The sequence below is a fragment of the Palaemon carinicauda genome, chromosome 26, assembly GCF_036898095.1.
Source record: "Palaemon carinicauda isolate YSFRI2023 chromosome 26, ASM3689809v2, whole genome shotgun sequence".
NCBI lineage: Eukaryota > Metazoa > Arthropoda > Malacostraca > Decapoda > Palaemonidae > Palaemon > Palaemon carinicauda.
Window position 1 is genome coordinate 73,544,950 of NC_090750.1, and position 20,769 is coordinate 73,565,718.

At 43.2% G+C, this 20,769-nt stretch overlaps 1 protein-coding gene across 2 annotated transcripts in view; it reads left to right on the forward strand.

Annotated features, from left to right (window-relative positions):
- The first annotated feature begins 1,625 nt into the window (after positions 1–1,625).
- The window catches only part of LOC137619584 (uncharacterized), a 58,654-nt gene continuing 39,510 nt past the window's right edge, over positions 1,626–20,769 (forward strand). For both annotated transcript variants that reach the window (XM_068349748.1, XM_068349749.1), the window contains exons 1-3: positions 1,626–1,765; positions 4,911–4,981; positions 13,212–13,439. In XM_068349748.1, the coding sequence (XP_068205849.1) occupies positions 4,913–4,981; positions 13,212–13,439 (297 nt within the window). In that variant the 5' untranslated portion in view covers positions 1,626–1,765; positions 4,911–4,912. The remainder of the gene's footprint in view (positions 1,766–4,910; positions 4,982–13,211; positions 13,440–20,769) is intronic.

The following is a 20,769-nucleotide window of genomic DNA, read 5'->3' on the forward strand; positions in this document are numbered from 1 at the left end:
TATATACCAACGTCCAACTCTATATACTATACCACTCAAAATATGAATTTTATTATGAAATGCGTGATGAAGAGCCATGAAAATGTGTCACATTGCAGTGTGTGACCATAGATATATATTTTTAATGATTTTATACTTCTGTATAATAGGCCCTGTCAAAAACTTACAAACGTCTGTATCACCAACATAAGACCTCTAATGTTTCTGATGCTAATCACTAAATATTATTTGGAATATCTTTATATCGAATAAAATTATGATGCTAGGGATATTATATATAACATTTGCATTGGTATATTGTATAGAATTATTTTCTAATGTATAAATTATAATCATTAGAATGAATAGTAAATGGGATGTAAAGATATTCGAACTGTTTTTGTGTTATCCGGAACTCCTAAAAATAGATATATTGTTTGCTATTAGCTATTATCGTACATTTGAGATGTAGGTCACATGGTCAAAGAAAACGGGTTTATTTTTTGCTACCACTTTGTTTTGTTTAACTAAAATATAGGAAAGTCATCTAAGGGAACTTTTACCAAATTAAGTCAAGTTTTTATTTTGATATATTTTATTAACTCCATGTAGCATATTTGTATATATCAAAATAATTGATTTTTTAAATCTCCCGCCTGTAGTTAGACCCTTCATCTTTAGTATATATTTGCATACATATTTTCACCACAAATTATATATTTGAGCTCATATATATGATTTTATTGGAATAAAATTAAGTTAAGTAGATTTAAACTTACATATATATGTCAAATTATATGATAAACTGTATAGCCATCGCCATCTTTCATTCATTCAGTGTTGCCAACTTAGCGTGAAATGCGCTAGTTCTAGTGCATTTTTTAAGTTGCGCATAGCGCATTTTCTAGCGCAAATTTAATAGGTCTGGTGCATTTTCTAGTGCATTTATGAAATTATATATATATATATATATATATATATATATATATATATATATATATATATATATATATATATATATATATATATACAGTATATATATATGTATATATATATATATATATATATATATATATATATATATATATATACATATGTGTGTGTGTGTGTGTCTGGATGTTAAGGTGCAATTAATTCTTTATAAGGTGGAGAAGTTGAATATCCCAATTCAACTTGTTCTGAACTCTCTCTCTCTCTCTCTCTCTCTCTCTCTCTCTCTCTCTCTCTCTCTCTCTCTCTCTCTCTCTCTCTCTCTCTCTCTCTCTCTCTCTCTCTCTCTCTCGAAATTCTGAAACCAAACAGTCGTCTTACAGAATGCATTACTGTCGTTTATTTTCCACTACAAATTTTGATGAATTACATTCCTCAGGTCCGTAGTTAATAAAGTTTGAACCTGTGTAGAAATTCTTCGATTAGGCAATAATTGTACCTGATTGGACTTTATATCATCTGTATCATTTGTATAACAAACCCGTATCCAATATTCGTAATAATTGCATTGTTGCAATTGACTTTGTTGTCGTCCGTTCATCTTTTGTACAAAGTATATTCCCAAAATCCACATGCAAAGAGAAAACTTCCTGGCGCATTTCTAGCGCATCTCAGACTCCAATCTAGCTCATTTATGTCTAATACAGTTGGTAACACTGCATTCATTGTTATTGTCTGTTGTTTTGTTTGTTGTTGGAAGGAAAATATTGAACTGCCTTCGTAATGAATTGCAATACGTGATTAGGTTTTCTTGAGCCTCATAATTTCATTTTCAGAACTTACAGCTTCTAATAAGGTAAGAAGGTATATGAAGCTTTGCTTAGATTATAGAAAATCAGTATTGTGTTAGATGTTACACCCGTTTATGGTCTATTTAATCCTAAAGCAGGCTACAATAAGTCATATTTTACAAAGTTTATCAAAGACAGTATTATTATTATTATTATTATTATTATTATTATTATTACTTGCTAAGCTACAGGCCTAGTTGGAAAAGCAGGATGCTATGAGCCCAGGGTCTCCAACAGGGAAAATGTCCCAGTGAGGAAAGGAAACAAGGAAAAATAAAATCTATTGAGAACACTAACAATATTAAAATACCCAATTATTTCCTAAATAAACTATTAAAACTTTAACAAAACAATAGGAAGAGAAATAAGATAGCATAGTTTGCCCGAGTGTACCCTCAAGCAAGAGAACTCTAACCCAAGACAGCTGAAGACCATGTTACAGAGGCTCTGGCACTACCCAAGGCAAGAGAACAAGGGTTTGATTTTGGAGTGTCCTTCTCCTAGAAGAGCTGCTTACCATAGCTAAAGTACCCTTACCAAGAGGAAAGTGGTCACTGAGCAATTATAGTGCAGTAGTTAAACCCTTGAATGAAGAATATTTTGATAATTTCAGTGTTGTTGGGTGTATGAGGACAGAGGAGAATCCCTGGGGTGTTATGTATGATAGCGGCCACCTGTATGTATTATTATGGCTAACTTAGAATACGGCAGTATATGGCCCCCCGTTAGGTATGTAGGTAAGGACACAGGTTGTAGGTTAGGTTAGGGGGGAAAGTTTAGGTTAGTTGATGTCCATCTTTAATCAACGCATGAGGAACTGGCTGCTGATATACAAAGGCTCCAAATCTGTAAAGAATAGGCCAGACTATTTGGTGTATGTGTAGGCAATGGGAAAATGAACCGTAACCAGAGGGAAGGATCCAATGTAGTACTGCCTGACCAGTCAAAGAACCCCATACCTTGTTAGAGGTAGTATCTCAATGGGTGGCTGGTGCCCTGGCCAACCTACTGCCTCTTTTGGTCTACTTAAGCTACTTAGATTTGGCTGTGAAATTCAGGCCAACCTGAGGTTAAGTGTAATTTTCGTAGACTTACGTAATAATCTAATTATGGCATAAGATCAGGTTACTCCAATTGTAATTGACTAAATGGTACATTTGTAAATCATGGGGTTACCAGGCTTTCTGCTCACATTGTAAAATGAGAATCCTTCCCATTGTCGTCACCCATGTCTTATTGTATTTATTTGTATGTTGGTTAAGGGGACCGTCCGCTATGGTGTTTGACATAACTTTAAAAAATTGAAAAAAGCATATCGTACATGCTCTCCAGAAGTTTCAGCGATCGTTAAATGATGACGTCATCTTTACTGCATAGTCTGCATGACTGAGTTTGACATAATCGTCTTTGCATGTTTATTTTTGCCTCTGCCTATTGATCTAGCAGTAGCCGCTGGGACACTTGGAACCTTCGTGGAGAGACTCAAATATGAGAGCATCTCATTCTCAGCACTTGAGTCTGCTGCATGGCCTACCTCCATACCTGTGGTCCAACTGGGTCCTGAAGACGAGGGATTCAGCTGCCTCCTGCTTTGCTAAGCAAATTGGACAAGAGTAGTCATTATCCCTGAGGAATGTCCCAGTGTTGTAGACTGCAGTCCTTTTTCTGCAGAAGAACATGGTGACGACTGTACAGAGGAAGAATGCTAGCCATGAACTCCTTATCCATCATGCAGTTACCTTTAAATCCCCAGGCCTTTCAGTGGCAATAACAGCGAACGCTTCGAACATTATCATTCCTTTGAGATTAGTATGAAAGAAGTCTCTAGATCTCGATCAGCACCTCCAACCTCTTCCTCAAATAAGGGTGTGGACAATGCTCTGCTCTTTTGCCCCAACCTGGCCAGTTCAGGAGTTGTAGAGGTGGGAAGGGAGGAAGTAGACACCAAAGTCTGTCATTCTCCTCATCCAGCTGTCATGAAGGGGGTGGGATCCTGTCAAGCCATTTGACATAGTGGTAGCTACATGAAGCAGAGAGCTGGGTGGTGGAAGTCCTTCCAGATGACACTACCTACCTTTCACCAACTCTCTCCCTCCCCTCACTTACACACTGTTGAGGTTCCAGAACCACCATCTAAAAGCAATGGAGGAAAAGAATGTGTTCCAAGTCATCTGATTTTTCTCATAGCTTCTACAGTCTACTCTTCCTGGTGGAAAAGTAACCTGGGGCTTAACACCATTGTTTACCTTTCTCCAATAATCAGATTTGTTCTCTAGATGCCATTTAACATGGAGGTGGAACTGTTCGGTCTGCCATTAGGAAAGAAGACATGCTTTCCGTAGAACTGAAGTTTGCTTAATTCCAGATATCCATCCATTGGTCCTACACGTATTACCTTCCCAAGTGTTTATGTTCATCTCTACTTGAGCCCACTTGAATGGGATTCACCTCTTGAGGTATCTTGATGATTGGCCAATCCTGTCCTCCTCCAGGAGGCAGTTACATTAGGATTGAGACAGACTTCTTTGCTTTTGCCACAAATGGTGATTGTGATCAATCGGGAATACTGTAGTCTAAACACATGTTCAAGCAGAGGATGGAGTACCTAGGTATGCTGATACCATGGCAACAGCTAGAGTCTTCCAATCGGATGATCAGATCAGCAGACTCAAGGAGGTAGCCCGCACATTCCTGCACAATGTAGAATTACTGGGGTAACAGTGGCAACATCTTGACCAAGAGTAAAGGGATGGAAGTCATGCTGACCCAGCTGCTCCTAACCGCTGCAGGTGGGATGCTGGCAACCATACAATGTTACCAGAATCTCAAGATTTCCTTAATTCTGTTCGTGACCAAACAGCAACAGAGTAAATCTCTTTAAATGACACACCTGTGTATGGCTAGGAAAAATGAAAATTATTTTAAAAGATTTGTAGTATTTTGTGAATGAGTAGAGGTGTGAATATTACTGAAGTTTAATGAAAATTGAGCTTATTGGTAGAGACACACCTGTGAATCTACATTCACATACAAAGAGAATAGCAATTTCATGACAGACCAGACTGGTCAATTTGAGAAAATTCTTGACATGAATATAGGCGCACCTAATGATAAATGGAGTGACTAATATGGATTTATTAACTCTTCCAGATATGGCTTCTTCAGGGAATGAACAACAGTTGCGTTTCAGGTGGAATGACCATATGCAGCACATATCTAAAGTAAGTGGGCTTTCTTCACCAATATGAACTACATACATGACAAATTTATATTTTTTCTAACTACTGTATACAAACCTGAGTTGTCCCAGCGCAACATACAAACCTTCCTCTCTTTACTTGGGACTATTATTTCATTGAAGCTCAAACTAGCGGTTAAAGCTTTTGCGAGATGTAACTACTCTCCGCTAGTTGGGGTAGTAGTGTAGCCACCCCGCTTGCACCAGCACTAACGAGTGCCTGTCCCTTTTTATTTCAGCTTGGTGGAGTGCATAAGTGTCTCACTCCTATGTTTAAAACCTAAGAATTTTCAATATTAATCTTACCCGATGATCATGTAGCTGTCAACTCCGTTGCCCGACAGAAATCTACGGACGGGATACGCCAGCGATCGCTATACAAGAGGGGGGTGTACTCACCAGCGCCATCTGTGGTCAGGTACTCCAGTACTTCTTGTCAACACCACCTCAATTTTTCCTCTGTCGTGCCGCCGGCAAGACCTACATGGATACGCTGTTGATTTTGGAGTCTTTGTTCACGGTTTTGGTGAAGTATTTGCTCTAAAATTTAGCCTTCGCTATACAGGAAGCTTTTCCCTTAGCTTAGATAGCTTTTAGAATTAAATTGATTTAGGTGATAAGGTGGAGTCTTTAGTGAGTGACCACAATCTTCTCTTGGCAGGTGTCAAGGAACTTAAAGTGAAAAGTGCAGTGGGAAGTGTCAGTGCCAGTGCTGTGCCTAGTGTCAGTGTCAGTGTTGCGCATGAGGATACTTCTGTGCGTGCCAGTCGTCCTCCCAGTCCGGGACCTCTTGCAAGCTCCCAAGCCCAGGGGAGAAGCAACGTCGAAGGGCAAAAGGGTTCGGCAGGCCTTGATCGGCGCACAGTTGTATCCTCAGTGGTTGCGGGCGTATCTGATAGAGATCGTCACTTCCACTCCCAGACGATTGAGCCCTTAAATTCCTCGTCTGCGGAAGAAGTTTCCAGGAGGAAACGCTGGACCCAGGTCTCACGACCTCTTAAACGTAAGGTCCCGTCCGAGCGAGTCCAACGGCCCAGGTGTAGCCACTGGGCCAGTTCGGACTCGCCGCAGTCATCTGATGACTGCACACCTCCTAAGAGAGGTAAAGCGATGCCTCAACAGGCCTCTGCTCCAGCTTCTGTTGATCCCAAGTTGTCTATGCTGCAGACAATGCAGTCTCAGCTTGCGGTTTTGATGCAGGAGTTTCAGGCAGAGAAGGTTAGCACACCTCCTCCTGCGAGCGCTCCTCCTCCTGCGAGCGCTCCTCCTCCTGCGAGCGCTCCTCCTCCTCTGCGCAGTCCACCCTGCCAGACGTATGATGTTGAGGCTCCTCCTGCTTCCATGCGTGAGCTGCCGCATTGGGAGTTGCCAGGTACCAGCGCTTTGCAGCAACCTCCTCTTTCCTTGAGGCAGGAGCCTCTTGCTATGCGGCAACCTCCTCAACCCTTGAGGCAGGAGCCTCATGCTATGCGGCAACCTCCTCTACCCATGAGGCAGGAGCCTCATGCGTTGCGGCAACCTCCTCTACCCATGAGGCAGCAACCTCATGCTATGCGGCAACCGCCTCAACCCTTGAGGCAAGAGCCTCTCTCTGCGCAGCAACCTCCTCAACCCTTGAGGCAGACGCAACCCTTGAGGCAGGAACCTCATGCTATGAGGCAGCCTCCTCAACGCATGCAGCAGCCGCATTCTTCGCAGCATGAGCCTCTTCCCATTCAACTTGAACCGCATACCATGCAGCATGAGCCTCATGTCTTACAGCATTCGCTTCTGACCACGCTTGCTCCTCAGACCACCGCAGAACCTCCTTCACCCCAGCCTCATGACTTTGTCATTGCCAGCCCTCATCCTCTTCAACAGAGGCGTGATGATGGATCCGCAAGTGCGCATGCACCCGTTCCTCAGGATTCAGCCATTCAGCATGCCGCTATACCGTTACCTCTCGCTTCTCAACTCTCAGGAGATGAGGTATCTGAGTATGAAGCTGCTCACCTGGATGATCCTTCTTCTGATGTGGAGGAACACAAGTCTTCGCCACCTTCCTTAGACTTTCGTAGGTCCTGGCTCTGTTCAGAGAGTTATACCCTGAACACTTCGTTTCTGCAACCCCTCGTTCTCCTCCATCCGAGTTTTCTATAGGCATGCAGCCTATTACGTCTGCCTACACCAAGCTTGTCCTCGCCAGATCATCAAAGAGAGCTTTGAGGGTTTTAGGGGATTGGTTGCAGTCCAGGCAGCAACTGGGAAGGACATCTTTTGTGTTTCCTCCTCCTAAGCTGGCTTCTAAGTTGGGCGTCTGGTATGCCACGGGAGAGGAACCTGGCTTGGGGGTCCCTGCCTCTGCCCAGGCCGACTTCTCAAGTTTGGTTGACTCTCCCCGTAGGTCGGCTATGAGACGCTCGAAGGTCTGCTGGACTTTTTCTGATCTGGACCACTTGTTGAAGGGAGTCTTTCGCGCCTTCGAAATTTTTAATTTCCTCGATTGGTGCCTGGGGGCCTTAAGCAAGAAGACTGCCCCTTCTGACAAAGACTCGGCCATGCTGATCATGTCCTGTATGGACAGAGCAATTCGCGATGGTTCTGGCGAACTTGCTTCTATTTTTGTCTCAGGAGTCCTCAAGAAAAGGGAACATCTATGCTCCTACTTATCTACTGGTATCACCCCTTGCCAGAGGTCACAGTTGCTGTTTGCTCCTCTCTCCAAGTTCCTGTTTCCGGAGGAGCTAATCAAGGAGATGGCTGCGGCTCTTATCCAGAAAGATACGCATGACCTCATGGCCTCTTCAGCACGTAAGGCTAAAACCGTACCTTCAGTGCCGAGATCTTACCGCACCCCTGTGGCTGATACACCTGCTACCAGATTCATTCCGCCCTTTCGTGGCAGAGCCCCCAGCCGAGGAAGTTCCCGCGCAGACAGTCACCGGGGCAAGTCCAAGAAAGGTGCCAAGTCCACGAAAAGCAAGCTTTGACTTCCCTCCTCTCCAGACAGCTGTAGGAGCCAGACTCAAGACCTTCTGGCAAGCCTGGGAAAGAAGAGGTGCAGACGCTCAGTCTGTCAAGTGGCTAAGGGAGGGTTACAGAATTCCGTTCTGCCGCAATCCCCCTCTGACCACATCTCCCATCAACCTCTCTCCCAACTACAAGGAGAAGGACAAGAGGCTAGCGTTACATCAAGAGGTGTCGCTCCTGTTACAGAAGGAGGCAGTGGTGATAGTCCGGGACCATCAATCCCCGGGCTTTTACAACCGTCTCTTCCTGGTGGCCAAGAAGACAGGAGGTTGGAGACCGGTGCTGGACGTCAGTGCGCTCAATGCTTATGTCACCAAGCAGACGTTCACAATGGAGACGACGAAGTCGGTCCTAGCAGCGGTCAGGCAGGAGGACTGGATGGTCTCGTTGGATCTGAAAGACACCTACTTTCACGTTCCCATCCATCCAGACTCCCAACCTTTTCTGAGATTCGTCTTTGGAGAGGTTGTGTACCAGTTCCAAGCCCTGTGCTTTGGCCTAAGCACGGCACCTCTTGTGTTTACGCGACTGATGAGGAATATTGCGAAATTCCTTCACTTGGCAGACATCAGAGCCTCCCTTTATTTAGACGACTGGCTTTTAAGAGCCCCCACAAGTCGTCGCTGTCTGGAGAGTCTCAGATGGACTTTGGATTTGACCAAGGAACTGGGTCTCTTGGTCAATTTAGAGAAGTCCCAGCTCGTTCCTTCCCAAACCATCGTTTACCTGGGAATGGAGATTCAGAGTCGAGCTTTTCGGGCTTTTCCGTCGGCCCCAAGAATCAACCAAGCCCTAGAGTGCATCCTGAGCATGCTGAAGAAGAACCGATGCTCGGTGAGGCAGTGGATGAGTCTAACAGGGACCCTTTCATCGCTAGCCCTGTTCATCGAGTTAGGGAGACTCCACCTCCGCCCCCTTCAGTACCATCTAGCAGCTCACTGGAACAAGGATATGACGCTCGAGGCGGTCTCTATTCCTGTTTCCAAAGAGATGAGGGCTACTCTCGCGTGGTGGAAGAACAACATTCTTCTCAAGGAGGGTCTCTCATTAGCTGTTCAGACCCCCGACCTTCATCTCTACTCGGACGCATCAGACTCGGGCTGGGGCGCGACATTGGACGGACAGGAATGCTCGGGGACATGGAACCAGGAACAGGAAACGCTTCACATCAATTGCAAGGAGTTGTTGGCAGTTCATCTGGCCTTAATGAACTTCAAGTCCCTCCTGCTAAACAAGGTGGTGGAGGTGAACTCCGACAACACCACAGCCTTGGCGTACATCTCCAAGCAGGGAGGGACTCATTCGAGGAAGCTGTTCGAGATCGCAAGGGACCTCCTCATTTGGTCAAAAAGTCGAAAGCTCACTCTGGTAACGAGGTTCATTCAGGGCGATATGAATGTCTCGGCAGATCGCCTCAGCAGGAAGGGTCAAGTCATCCCCACAGAATGGACTCTTCACAAGAACGTGTGCAACAGACTTTGGGCCCTGTGGGGTCAGCCAACTATAGATCTGTTCGCTACCTCGATGACCAAGAGGCTCCCATTGTACTGTTCCCCGATTCCAGACCCGGCAGCAGTTCACGTGGATGCTTTTCTGCTGGATTGGTCCCACCTCGACCTGTATGCATTCCCGCCGTTCAAGATCATCAACAGGGTTCTTCAGAAGTTCGTCTCTTACGAAGGGACACGGCTGACGTTGGTTGCTCCCCTTTGGCCTGTAAGAGAATGGTTCACAGAGGTACTGCAATGGCTGGTCGACATTCCCAGGACTCTCCCTCTAAGAGTGGACCTTCTACGGCAACCTCACGTAAAGAAGGTACACCCAAGCCTCCACGCTCTTCGTCTGACTGCCTTCAGACTATCGAAAGACTCTCTAGAGCTAGAGGCTTTTCGAAGGAGGCAGCCAGAGCGATTGCCAGAGCAAGGAGGATATCCACTCGCAGAGTCTATCAATCTAAGTGGGAAGTCTTCCGAAGCTGGTGCAGAACCAATGCAGTTTCCTCTACCAGTACCACTGTAACCCAAGTTGCTGACTTCCTGTTACATCTTAGGAATGTTAGATCTCTATCAGCTCCTACGATCAAGGGGTACAGAAGTATGTTGGCAGCGGTTTTCCGCCACAGAGGCTTGGATCTTTCCTCCAACAAAGATCTGCAGGACATCCTTAGGTCTTTTGAGACCTCTAAAGAACGTCGGTTGTCCACTCCAGGCTGGAATCTAGACGTAGTCCTAAGGTTCCTTATGTCATCTAGATTTGAACCTCTCCAGTCAGCCTCTTTCAAAGACCTCACTCTCAAAACTCTTTTCCTCGTCTGCCTTGCAACAGCCAAAAGAGTAAGTGAGGTTCACGCCTTCAGCAGGAACATAGGTTTCACATCTGAAACGGCTACATGTTCCTTACAGCTCGGTTTTTTGGCAAAAAATGAGCTTCCTTCACGTCCTTGGCCTAAATCGTTCGAAATACCTAGCCTTTCCAACATGGTGGGTAACGAACGGGAGAGAGTACTTTGCCCTGTCAGAGCTCTTAAGTACTATCTTAAAAGGTCAAAACCCTTGCGAGGACAATCAGAGGCCTTATGGTGTGCTATTAAGAAACCTTCGCTGCCTATGTCTAAGAACGCAGTTTCTTACTACATAAGGCTTCTGATTAGAGAAGCTCATTCTCACATGAAGGATGAAGACCTTGCTTTGCTGAAGGTAAGGACACATGAAGTGAGAGCTGTGGCTACTTCAGTGGCCTTCAAACAGAACCGTTCTCTGCAGAGTATTATGGATGCAACCTATTGGAGGAGCAAGTCAGTGTTTGCATCATTCTATCTCAAAGATGTCCAGTCTCTTTACGAGAACTGCTACACCCTGGGACCATTCGTAGCAGCGAGTGCAGTAGTAGGTGAGGGCTCAGCCACTACATTCCCATAATCCCATAACCTTTTTAACCTTTCTCTTGAATGCTTTTATTGTTGTTTTGGGTTGTACGGTGGGCTAAGAAGCCTTCCGCATCCTAGTTGATTTGGCGGGTGGTCAATTCTTTCTTGAGAAGCGCCTAGGTTAGAGGTTGTGATGAGGTCCTTTAGTATGGGTTGCAGCCCTTTATACTTCAGCACCTAAGAGTTGTTCAGCCTCCTAAGAGGATCGCTGCGCTCAGTAAGGAAAACGTACTTATTAAAGGCAGAGTAATGGTTCAAGTCGACTTCCTTACCAGGTACTTATAATTTCATTTGTTATTTTGAATAACTGATAAAAATGAAATACGGGATACTTAGCTTCTTGATTAACATGTATACTGGTTTTCACCCACCCCCCTGGGTGTGAATCAGCTACATGATCATCGGGTAAGATTAATATTGAAAAATGTTATTTTCATTAGTAAAATAAATTTTTGAATATACTTACCCGATGATCATGATTTAATTGACCCACCCTTCCTCCCCATAGAGAACCAGTGGACCGAGGAAAAAATTGAGGTGGTGTTGACAAGAAGTACTGGAGTACCTGACCACAGATGGCGCTGGTGAGTACACCCCCCTCTTGTATAGCGATCGCTGGCGTATCCCGTCCGTAGATTTCTGTCGGGCAACGGAGTTGACAGCTACATGATCATCGGGTAAGTATATTCAAAAATTTATTTTACTAATGAAAATAACATATTAAAAATTTCCTCAGACAACTAGTCTAAAACTTAAAAACATTTCCATCTAACATTTTTCTTTTTCAAGTGTTAGTGCCTGTGAGGATCGTAAAGACTATGCGGGTTTGTCCTGGCATATAAGGGCTCTGATGCAGCACCTTCATGTCAGCTGAAGAGACTGATGCTCACAGTCTCTGCCCTGCATGCAGGGGTCACTCTTTCACGCAGGAGTCTCCTTGTGTTGAGTGTCGGGAGTGGTCATCCTCCCAGTGGAGGAGATTTGGTAGATGCTGGAAGAAGGCAAAGAGGAATTCCTCCCTTTCTAGGTCAGCCTCGAAAGGGAAGAAACCTTGCCATCATTCGCCGTCGGCTAGATCTCGCCACTCTAACTCTACTCGATTGGGTTCGCTGAAGTTGATCAGGTACGAGTGGTGCTCATGTGACTCCGGAACAACCATGCATGCAGGGGTTCTCTGCTGCTTCCCCCAGTGAAGCAGCGCCAGCCACTGCTGAAGGGGAGTCTCTCAGATGATGCGGTTTGTCTGTTGTGGCCTTCCTTGGGGCTCATGGGTTCCCCGTGCAAGGAATGGCTGCAAGAGGTCTTACGATTGGATGCGCAGCTGGAGCGGACATCTTCCCCAGGGGTTGATTCCGATCTTCCCCTGCGAGAGATTAGAGGTCCTTTACCGAAGGAGTCTCATACGCACTCAGTTGCTGAGACCTCTCTGACTGCTCACCCCGGCGTTCACCCTTCTCCAGCGGGTGGGTGTGAGCAGTTGAGGACAAGCACCCCTAGGAGTGACTTGTCAGGGGGTCTCAAGATCTCAGAGACTAGCTTCGGCTATGTCCCAAGGTCGGTTCATAGAGTTGATCTTTTGGGTGAGTGCTGAGTCGAAGGAGAAACCAAGTGAGCAGCCTGGAAGTTTGCCTCCAAGCGCTGGGCGGTCTCCCCTTCTGAAGGAAGACTGCCCTCCCCAAAATTTGTCATATTTTTCCAAGCTACTGTATACACCCCTGAATCCTTCAAGTTACACTTTCCACCTCAACCATTGTGCAAGTCCTAGGGTTAAGGTCAAAATTCCTCCTCCAAGTTCTAACAACCTCTTTCTAGCGTCACAGAAATCATACTCTTTTTAAAGGCCTCAGGTTTGGATAGTTAGAAAAAATACAAAATACTTTTACTTGAAAAAGTTGTGAAATTTTTCAAGTTTCCAGGTTTTTAATGATGTTCTCATTTTATGTCTTTTTGAAAGTTACTGCTGTACTTGAAGATTGATCAACATTCTTTGCTACTTTCAAGTTTCTAGCAAGTGAAGTATATTAGTATTATCTTCATTGTAGCCAATTTTATTCTTGTCATACCTAATCAAGATTGCCTTGATGATAACAAGTTATACCAGTGTCATTATTAATGGGAAGTTGTTGGGAAGGTAAATTTCACATTTTATTTGTTCAATTGTTTACTGTTTGCAGTTATTGTTGAAGCCTGGTCCATATGATACGAACATGTTTAGTCAATGTTAGTGCATTGATAATGTGTAGTAGATAGCTATTAATTTATTTTATTGTTATTTCAGGTGCTTACATTGCAAAGATTTGAAGAGCAATTTTGCGATGTTACACTGGTGTCGGATGATGGGTTTGTCATGAAAGCCCACCAAGCCATATTAGCATCCACCTCCACTTATTTCCAGCGTGTGCTCGCTGACATTACTGCCGATCAGCATCCAATGATTGTGTTACGAGGTGCAAATTTTCGAGAAATGAGTTGTCTGCTAGATTACATGTATCAAGGAAGTACGCAGGTAATAGATAATATTGTAGTTAGAAATTACAAAATAGCTTAGTTTTCTTCAAGTATTTTAAGATTACTTCAAATAATTTCAACATTATGATCTTTAATGTTTTAAGTGATTTTTTTTAATCAATTAATTTTTGTTCCTCCACATTAAAATACAAACCATTGTCCTTAGATAGGATTGACTTCAGCAAAGCTGGAATGGCTGTTTAAATTTGTAAGTAAGGTAAACATAGTTGGGTGGTAAATGGAGCAATCCTCACTTCAACTTCGGCCACTGGAGAGTACAGGCGTACTTCTCGACGTCCTCAACTGGCTGTTTTAATCTTTTACTTTTTCTTTCAGATTGAATAAATTGTCTTACAAACAGTTGTGTTTTAAAGGTTTAAATGCTACTCATGAATGGAAGAGGCAAGGGACAGTGACAGTGTCCTAGCTAGCAGGACAATGCCGTAGAGACTGACCACATAAACATATGATCAGTGCCCTAGCCCCCTTCCCATCCAAGCTAGGACTAGGGAGGGCCAGGGAATGGCTGTTAATGACTCAGCAGGTAGACATATTGGCTTTCCCAAACCCTCCATCCTTAGCTCAGAAGGATGGCAAAGATACAGACACTAGAAGAAACTATTGAGCTTGCGCTGGACTCGAACCCCAGTCCAGCAGACTGCTAGGCAGGGATGTTTCCAGTAGGACACCAATACCCTTGGAAGAAGCCAAGAATATGCAGATTTACTGATAGCTGTATTTGTATGACAAGTTTCTGATAACTAGGCTACCATTATCCAACATATTTGTTACTGTGGGGCAGCATGTCTGTTGCTGTTTTATCCCAATTGTGTGTGGCTGTACATTAACAACAACAATGTGAACCTAAGGAAGCTGGTTTCCCCTGCACATCACCATAAGAGTTGCCCCACCACAGTGTAAAGTGTATCACTTTGTTGTGCTGCTGTGGTCTCTTTCCTTGTGGTAACTACATCATCGGCCTGTGCTACTTTGGGGAAGACTCATTTCAAGTTCTCCCTTATCCCCTGCTTCATTTTCACTGAATCTTCGCTGCAAATTCCAAGGAAGAATGAGTAGGAGACTTCATCGAAGAAGTCCAGGAAGTTCAATCAATAGGATTTATTTATGTGTAACTCCTAGTGTTTTTCTCCCCATGGGAGAAACAGCATGGCACTAGAAACCTGCCATCTTGTGTGAGTGCCAAGAGTAATCCCATAGCAGGAAGAAACATGGGTTCTTACATCTCCCATACAAACCGTATGCACTGCTGGATGAGATGTAAAGGCACTGCCTCTTATTTCTCTCTTCCTGGTTGAAAGAGATATCAGCATGCGCTGCTAATGATGCTTCCTCTTCACCTGGTTTAGGGTTCCAAAGACTAAAACCAAGTCTTCTGGAGAGGGAGGTCTCAACCTTCCGGACTCACCAGTGGTAGCTTACACACCCCCCCCTGGAACCCCCCCAAGCGGCGGCGCGAGCCCTAAACCACGCCCCCTTGGGCGGAGTTACCAGAGACGAGCGGGTTGACTCGGCAATGGAAGCCACATTTCTGAAGTTGACTTCGGCACAGAACGTTCTCCTCTTTTTCCCTCCCGCTGCTCCCAACATTTGCTGATTTTCATTATCCTGCACTCAGCAACCAGAGTAATATCTCAGCCCACGGCTTAATTATGTCTAGGCAAATTCTTACCTCCGCGGAGGTGCATCGGCTTAGCGAAGACTCCAGCGGAGAGGAGAACGTAATCAGTAACGAAAAACGCACACAATCGACTGCAGATAGTGATATGCCTTCTAATTCTGATATCGTAAATATGTTACTACAACAGAATCAAACTCTTATGCAAATCATCCAGAAAAGGTAAGGTTTTAAATTCTGTTTACAACGAAAACGTCATATGGAAAGCAGCTGATTTAGACTAATGACGTCACAAATGCAAATGGCGGCCCCCATACGTAAGCTTGTTATGATTTGAATGCTTAGAGCAGGCACTTCCGAACATAGCGTAAGTAGCTTAAACAAAGCATGTGCATGATTACTACACGATTAATCGGTATAAACAAACTAAATACTCCAATTTTTATATATTACAAAATTATAATTAAGCACACAAAACAAATTGCTTGCCTGACACATTAAAAGCACGCGCTTAATAGGCAGTAGGCTAGACCACAGGTAAGTTCGAGCTTACATTTCTCGCTTTAAACCTATCGACACTAGCCTAGGCCCTGGGGGGCTATCTGATAAGGGTTACATATGAGGCAGGTCTAGTTTATTAATAATAACAGATTTAAACTTATCATTCACTTAAATATGGCACTGAATTAACCTAAGAGGGCTATTTGAGTCGTGAACCCCATTGCCTGACTTCAGCCTTCTAGGTCCGCTGCTGTCCATATTTACTATACCTGTTGAACAAAATTTCAATTATTCTATGGTAAATAAATCACTGATATTAAACATTCATCTCGGCAGAAGTGGTTCACCTGCTAAGAAGAATGAGGCTCCCCCTCCTACTAAGCGCTCAAGACGATCACCTGAATTACCTGAAAGTGCAAATTTAGACCTTTTTTCCTTTTATAATAATGGAGACGAAAGTGATTACGAAGATTTCAACCTTCTTACATTCAATAAACCCATTCCTTCATATATTTCCACCAATTTCAAAGCTGAACCATCTTTTCATAGAGAAGGGAAAATTCAATTGAATAATTCACTAGTAGCATTAACTTTCAGTGAAGGCCATAGTGATAACCGGGATAAATTCTTTGTTAGTAGTCAAAATAAGGAGTTCTCAGACTTTTTTAAATTAATTAATACTCCAAAGTTGAATTTCTGGCCTGAAGGTAAGGTATTTGATGACAGTTATAAGAGAAAATTTTTTTATGACATTGAAAATATTAAAATGAGTATTTCTGCCTTTCAAGGGCATGCAGCACTGGCACACATTGTATACCCCTCCAAAGTAAATGACATTGATTTTTTGTCCAAAATTATTATTGGTCCCCTAAGGAGGAGCATAGACCTCATACAAAATTTGATAAGAAATTTCAGAAGCAGAGCACTTCCTAGATACCTCAAGGAAGAAGTAAGAGATCTTATAATCAAAGCAGACATTAAAGAAGTTTGGAATTTAACTGAAGACCAAAAATCAGCCATTGCTGCCTGCTTTCACAAAGGTCCCCTCCTCAGAGGAGGGGCAGCAAACTTCAGGGGTAGGAAATTCAACTTCGGGGGCAGATTTCAGGGAAGAAGGTTCAGTTTCCTCAAAGGTAACCCTAACTTTAGATTCAAGTCTCAGCCACTTAGAAGAGGTAATAGGCGAGGTGGGTACAGGGGGGGGAGGTCACAAAATGGACAAGCTAATAGTTCAGGAGCCAGAGAAAAGAAAGACCCTAGAAATTGAGCCATGCTCCGCACCAGTTCAAAGAGAAATTTTTTCAGCACCAATATTCTATGCACCAGTTGATAACGATGTTTACTCTGCACCAGTTAATAATGAGCTTTGCTCAGCACCAGTTAATGAGCTTTGCTCAGCACCAGTTAATGAGCTTTGCTCAGCACCAGTTAATTACGAGCTTTGCTCAGCACCAGTGGTTAATGAGCTTTGCTCAGCACCAGATAATAACGAGCTTTGCTCCGCACCAGACCATCATGACATTGGGCCAAATGCTATAAATCAAGATAGAAGTAAAGAGACCTCGCCTTTGGCCTCAAAACCAATGAATAACTCCTCCCAGAGCCCCCCAGAGAATAGGATAGGTAAGTCATTATTGATGAATATTGATAGTTGGAGAAAGCTTCCTAATGCCTCTTTTGCTTGTAAAATTATCAATGAAGGGGTGAGAATTCCGTTTAATAATAAACTTAAAGCCCAGAGGTCATTAAAAAGAACAGGTAAAGATAGATTTTATTCAATTAACAAGCGTAAAATATTGGAAAGTGAATGTGACAGACTGCTAAAACTAGGTGTCATAGAGCAGATCCCCAGAACTTCCTTTTACTACTCCAACCACATATTTTATAAATTCAAACCAGATGGAACAGTACGACTAATCTTTGACATGAAAGTGCTCAACACCATGATTAAAAAACCTTCTTTTACCATGCTCAAGGCCAATACTATATTTCCCTATCTACATCTAAACTCTTGGGCCTGCAAACTAGATTTAAAAGATGCTTATTGGCACATTCCATTACATGCAAGTAGCCAGAAATTTCTAACCTTCAAACTAGGTAAAAGGAAGTTCAAATGGACTGTGATACCCTTTGGACTAAAGACAGCACCTTATATTTTTTCAAAAATAATGTACACAGTGATCAAGTATATTAGAACCTCATATAACATCTTAATATTCAACTATCTTGATGACATTCTCATATTAGCAAAAGATTATGTAAAATGTAAAAATCACATTCAGCTAGTCATTAAGATCTTGTCAGACTTAGGATGGAATATCTCACTTAAAAAATCTACAATTGAACCGACTCAAAGAATTGAATTTTTAGGAGTGCATTACAATATGATTAAGAAAACTATGAATCCCAGTGGGAAAAACATAGAGAAGTGTGTCGAATTGGCCAAAGCTTTCTCCAACTCTGTTAAATCCGACCTGCATTCCTATCAAATGTTAATCGGAGCTTTAAATTTTAGTGCATCCTATACAAGCTTGGGAAGATTCCATCTTAAATATCTCCACAGGTACCACAGTTATTTTAATTCAGGGTACAAAATCATTCCCCACACCTTCAAAAAACACCTAAAGCCATGGGAACAGAGACAAATGTACAGAGAGATTAACATTCCAAAACCACAGATAGATGCAGAACTTTTCACTGACGCTTCCAACCAGGGTTGGGGAGGTGCATTAGTAATAGCGGGTAATATGCTCTCAATAAATGGAACTTGGACAAATGAAGAATCCTCCCTTCACATCAATGTAAGAGAGTTATTAGCTTGCTTCTATTCTTTGGAACACTTCATCACAAGGTTATACAACAAGGTAGTCTTAATACATGTTGATTCAAAGGTTACTAATTGTTGGATAAAGAAACAGGGTAGTATCAGAAACAAGTTAGCCCATGAACTAGTCAGGAAAATACTTAGTACCATGAAGGATCACAACATACAGATAAATTCCAGATGGATCAGGGGAGTAAGTAACACCATCGCAGACTCACTTTCCAGGGACCTGGGTTCCATTCACACAGAAACTTCCCTCAGTGACAGTCTATTCTCCTTAATCTGCTCTGACTTCAATTTCACCCCAGAAATAGATCTGTTCTCAAATGGTTTCAATACTAAGTGCAAAAAGTTCTGTTCATCTCTTCCAAATCAAAAAGCCATCAGCAATAATGCACTTACGATTAGCTGGAAGGGATCAACACCCCTCTATGCCTTTCCACCAGGATTCTTACTACACAAAGTAGCTTTTAAAATCAATAAAGAATGCAATAATAATATGCTTTTCTGCACCATATCGCAGGGGACGGAACCATGGATTCCATTAGTGAAGTCAGTCGCGAAGCAGCACAAACGATATATTGTGAAGATAGAAGACTACCAGATAGTTCTCAAGGATTGTATCTCACCCTCAGCAAAGCTCAAATCAACTTTGATCGCCTTCAAAATTTAAAGGATCAGCTCCCTAACGTCTTTCCTCCTGAGGTTTGCTCCAAAATTGCTGTCAGCTTGAGGGACAGCTCCTTGCACAAGTATGAAAACCTATACAACATTTTTAAAAGTTTCATTCACAAGGAGTATGGAAGAGACAACAAATTTCCCCTGTTAGCAATTATTTTATTTTTCAATCACCTTATAGACAAGGGTCTATCTTACAACACCCTGAAGAGCTACAGAGCAGCTTTAGGTCCTATCTTGTCAGGCTATTTCCCAGGTTACTGTCTTGCAGAGGACAAATATGTCAAAGCAATGATATCGGGAGTTAATAGAAGGAAACCTAGAAATTCTCACCAGTTCCCTGGCTGGGATCTAGACAAAGTAATTTCATTTCTCAACACCACGAAAGATAACTCTACCTTACTACTGACACAGAAAACCTTGTTCCTAGTAGCCTTAGCTTGCCCTTTAAGAGCTAATCAATTTAACAATCTCAGCATTTCCAGGAGCACCTTCACCCCAGAACACATTGTCTTACGGAACCACCCTTCCTTCATGGCCAAAAACCAAAAGAACAACTACACGCCAATAGAGATCAGCTTTAGGAAGCTTCCTAACAGACCAAAAATATGTCCAGTCAGACAATTGAACTTCTATTTGGAATACACCAACAAAGTCTGTATGGAAAGAAACATAGACAGGAAAGACCACATATGGCTAGATGAACACTTCAAGATAATGTCTCTACAAAAAATGAGACAACTTTTTAGGGAGTGCATTTTCAGAGCCGACCCGAATGCAACTAAACAGTCAACGAATTTTCACTCTATAAGGGGGCAAGCTTCATCAAGACTGCTATACAATGGAGTATCGATACAAGAAATCATGTCCAGAATGAATTGGAGAAGCGACTCTGTCTTCAGCTCTTACTATGCTCTCCTCGGCTTACAGGGAGCTTTCGATGCTGTGGTCGCTGGACTTCATCTTCAAGCCCCCTGAAGCATCTGCCTAGCTACCACTGGTGAGTCCGGAAGGTTGAGACCTCCCTCTCCAGAACTGTAAGTTTACTTGTGAACGAAGGTTCTGGAGTGGGAGGTGAGACCTTCCGGACTCAAAGTCTGGGTCACCCTCCAACCCTTCCCCCGTGAGCCGAGGAGACCATGTACAGTACTTAGGAGGGAATATTCTAACAACTTCATAATTCAACAGAGTAGGCTATATACAAGAACACACACATACAATCACTATTATTCCACAGAAAACAAACTAACTGGAATCTTTCAATATTCATATCAACCAAGAGAGCACAAGAAGATTGAATTTACTAGTAAAAAGACCTTTATGTCCACCAATTTGCACCTTCACAGTAATTCCTTCATAACTTGCACTACCAAGGTAAGCTCAACCACTTCTGTGTTATTTTTTTTTGTTCTATTACAACTTCAAAAATGTGACTTCCATTGCCGAGTCAACCCGCTCGTCTCTGGTAACTCCGCCCAAGGGGGCGTGGTTTAGGGCTCGCGCCGCCGCTTGGGGGGGTTCCAGGGGGGGGTGTGTAAGCTACCACTGGTGAGTCCGGAAGGTCTCACCTCCCACTCCAGAACCTTCGTTCACAAGTAAACTTACAGTTCCGGTGTGACGACTGCTGAGGAAGAAGTCAACGAAGCACAGGACGACAGATTACTCTGACTTTTGAATCTCAGTCTGGTT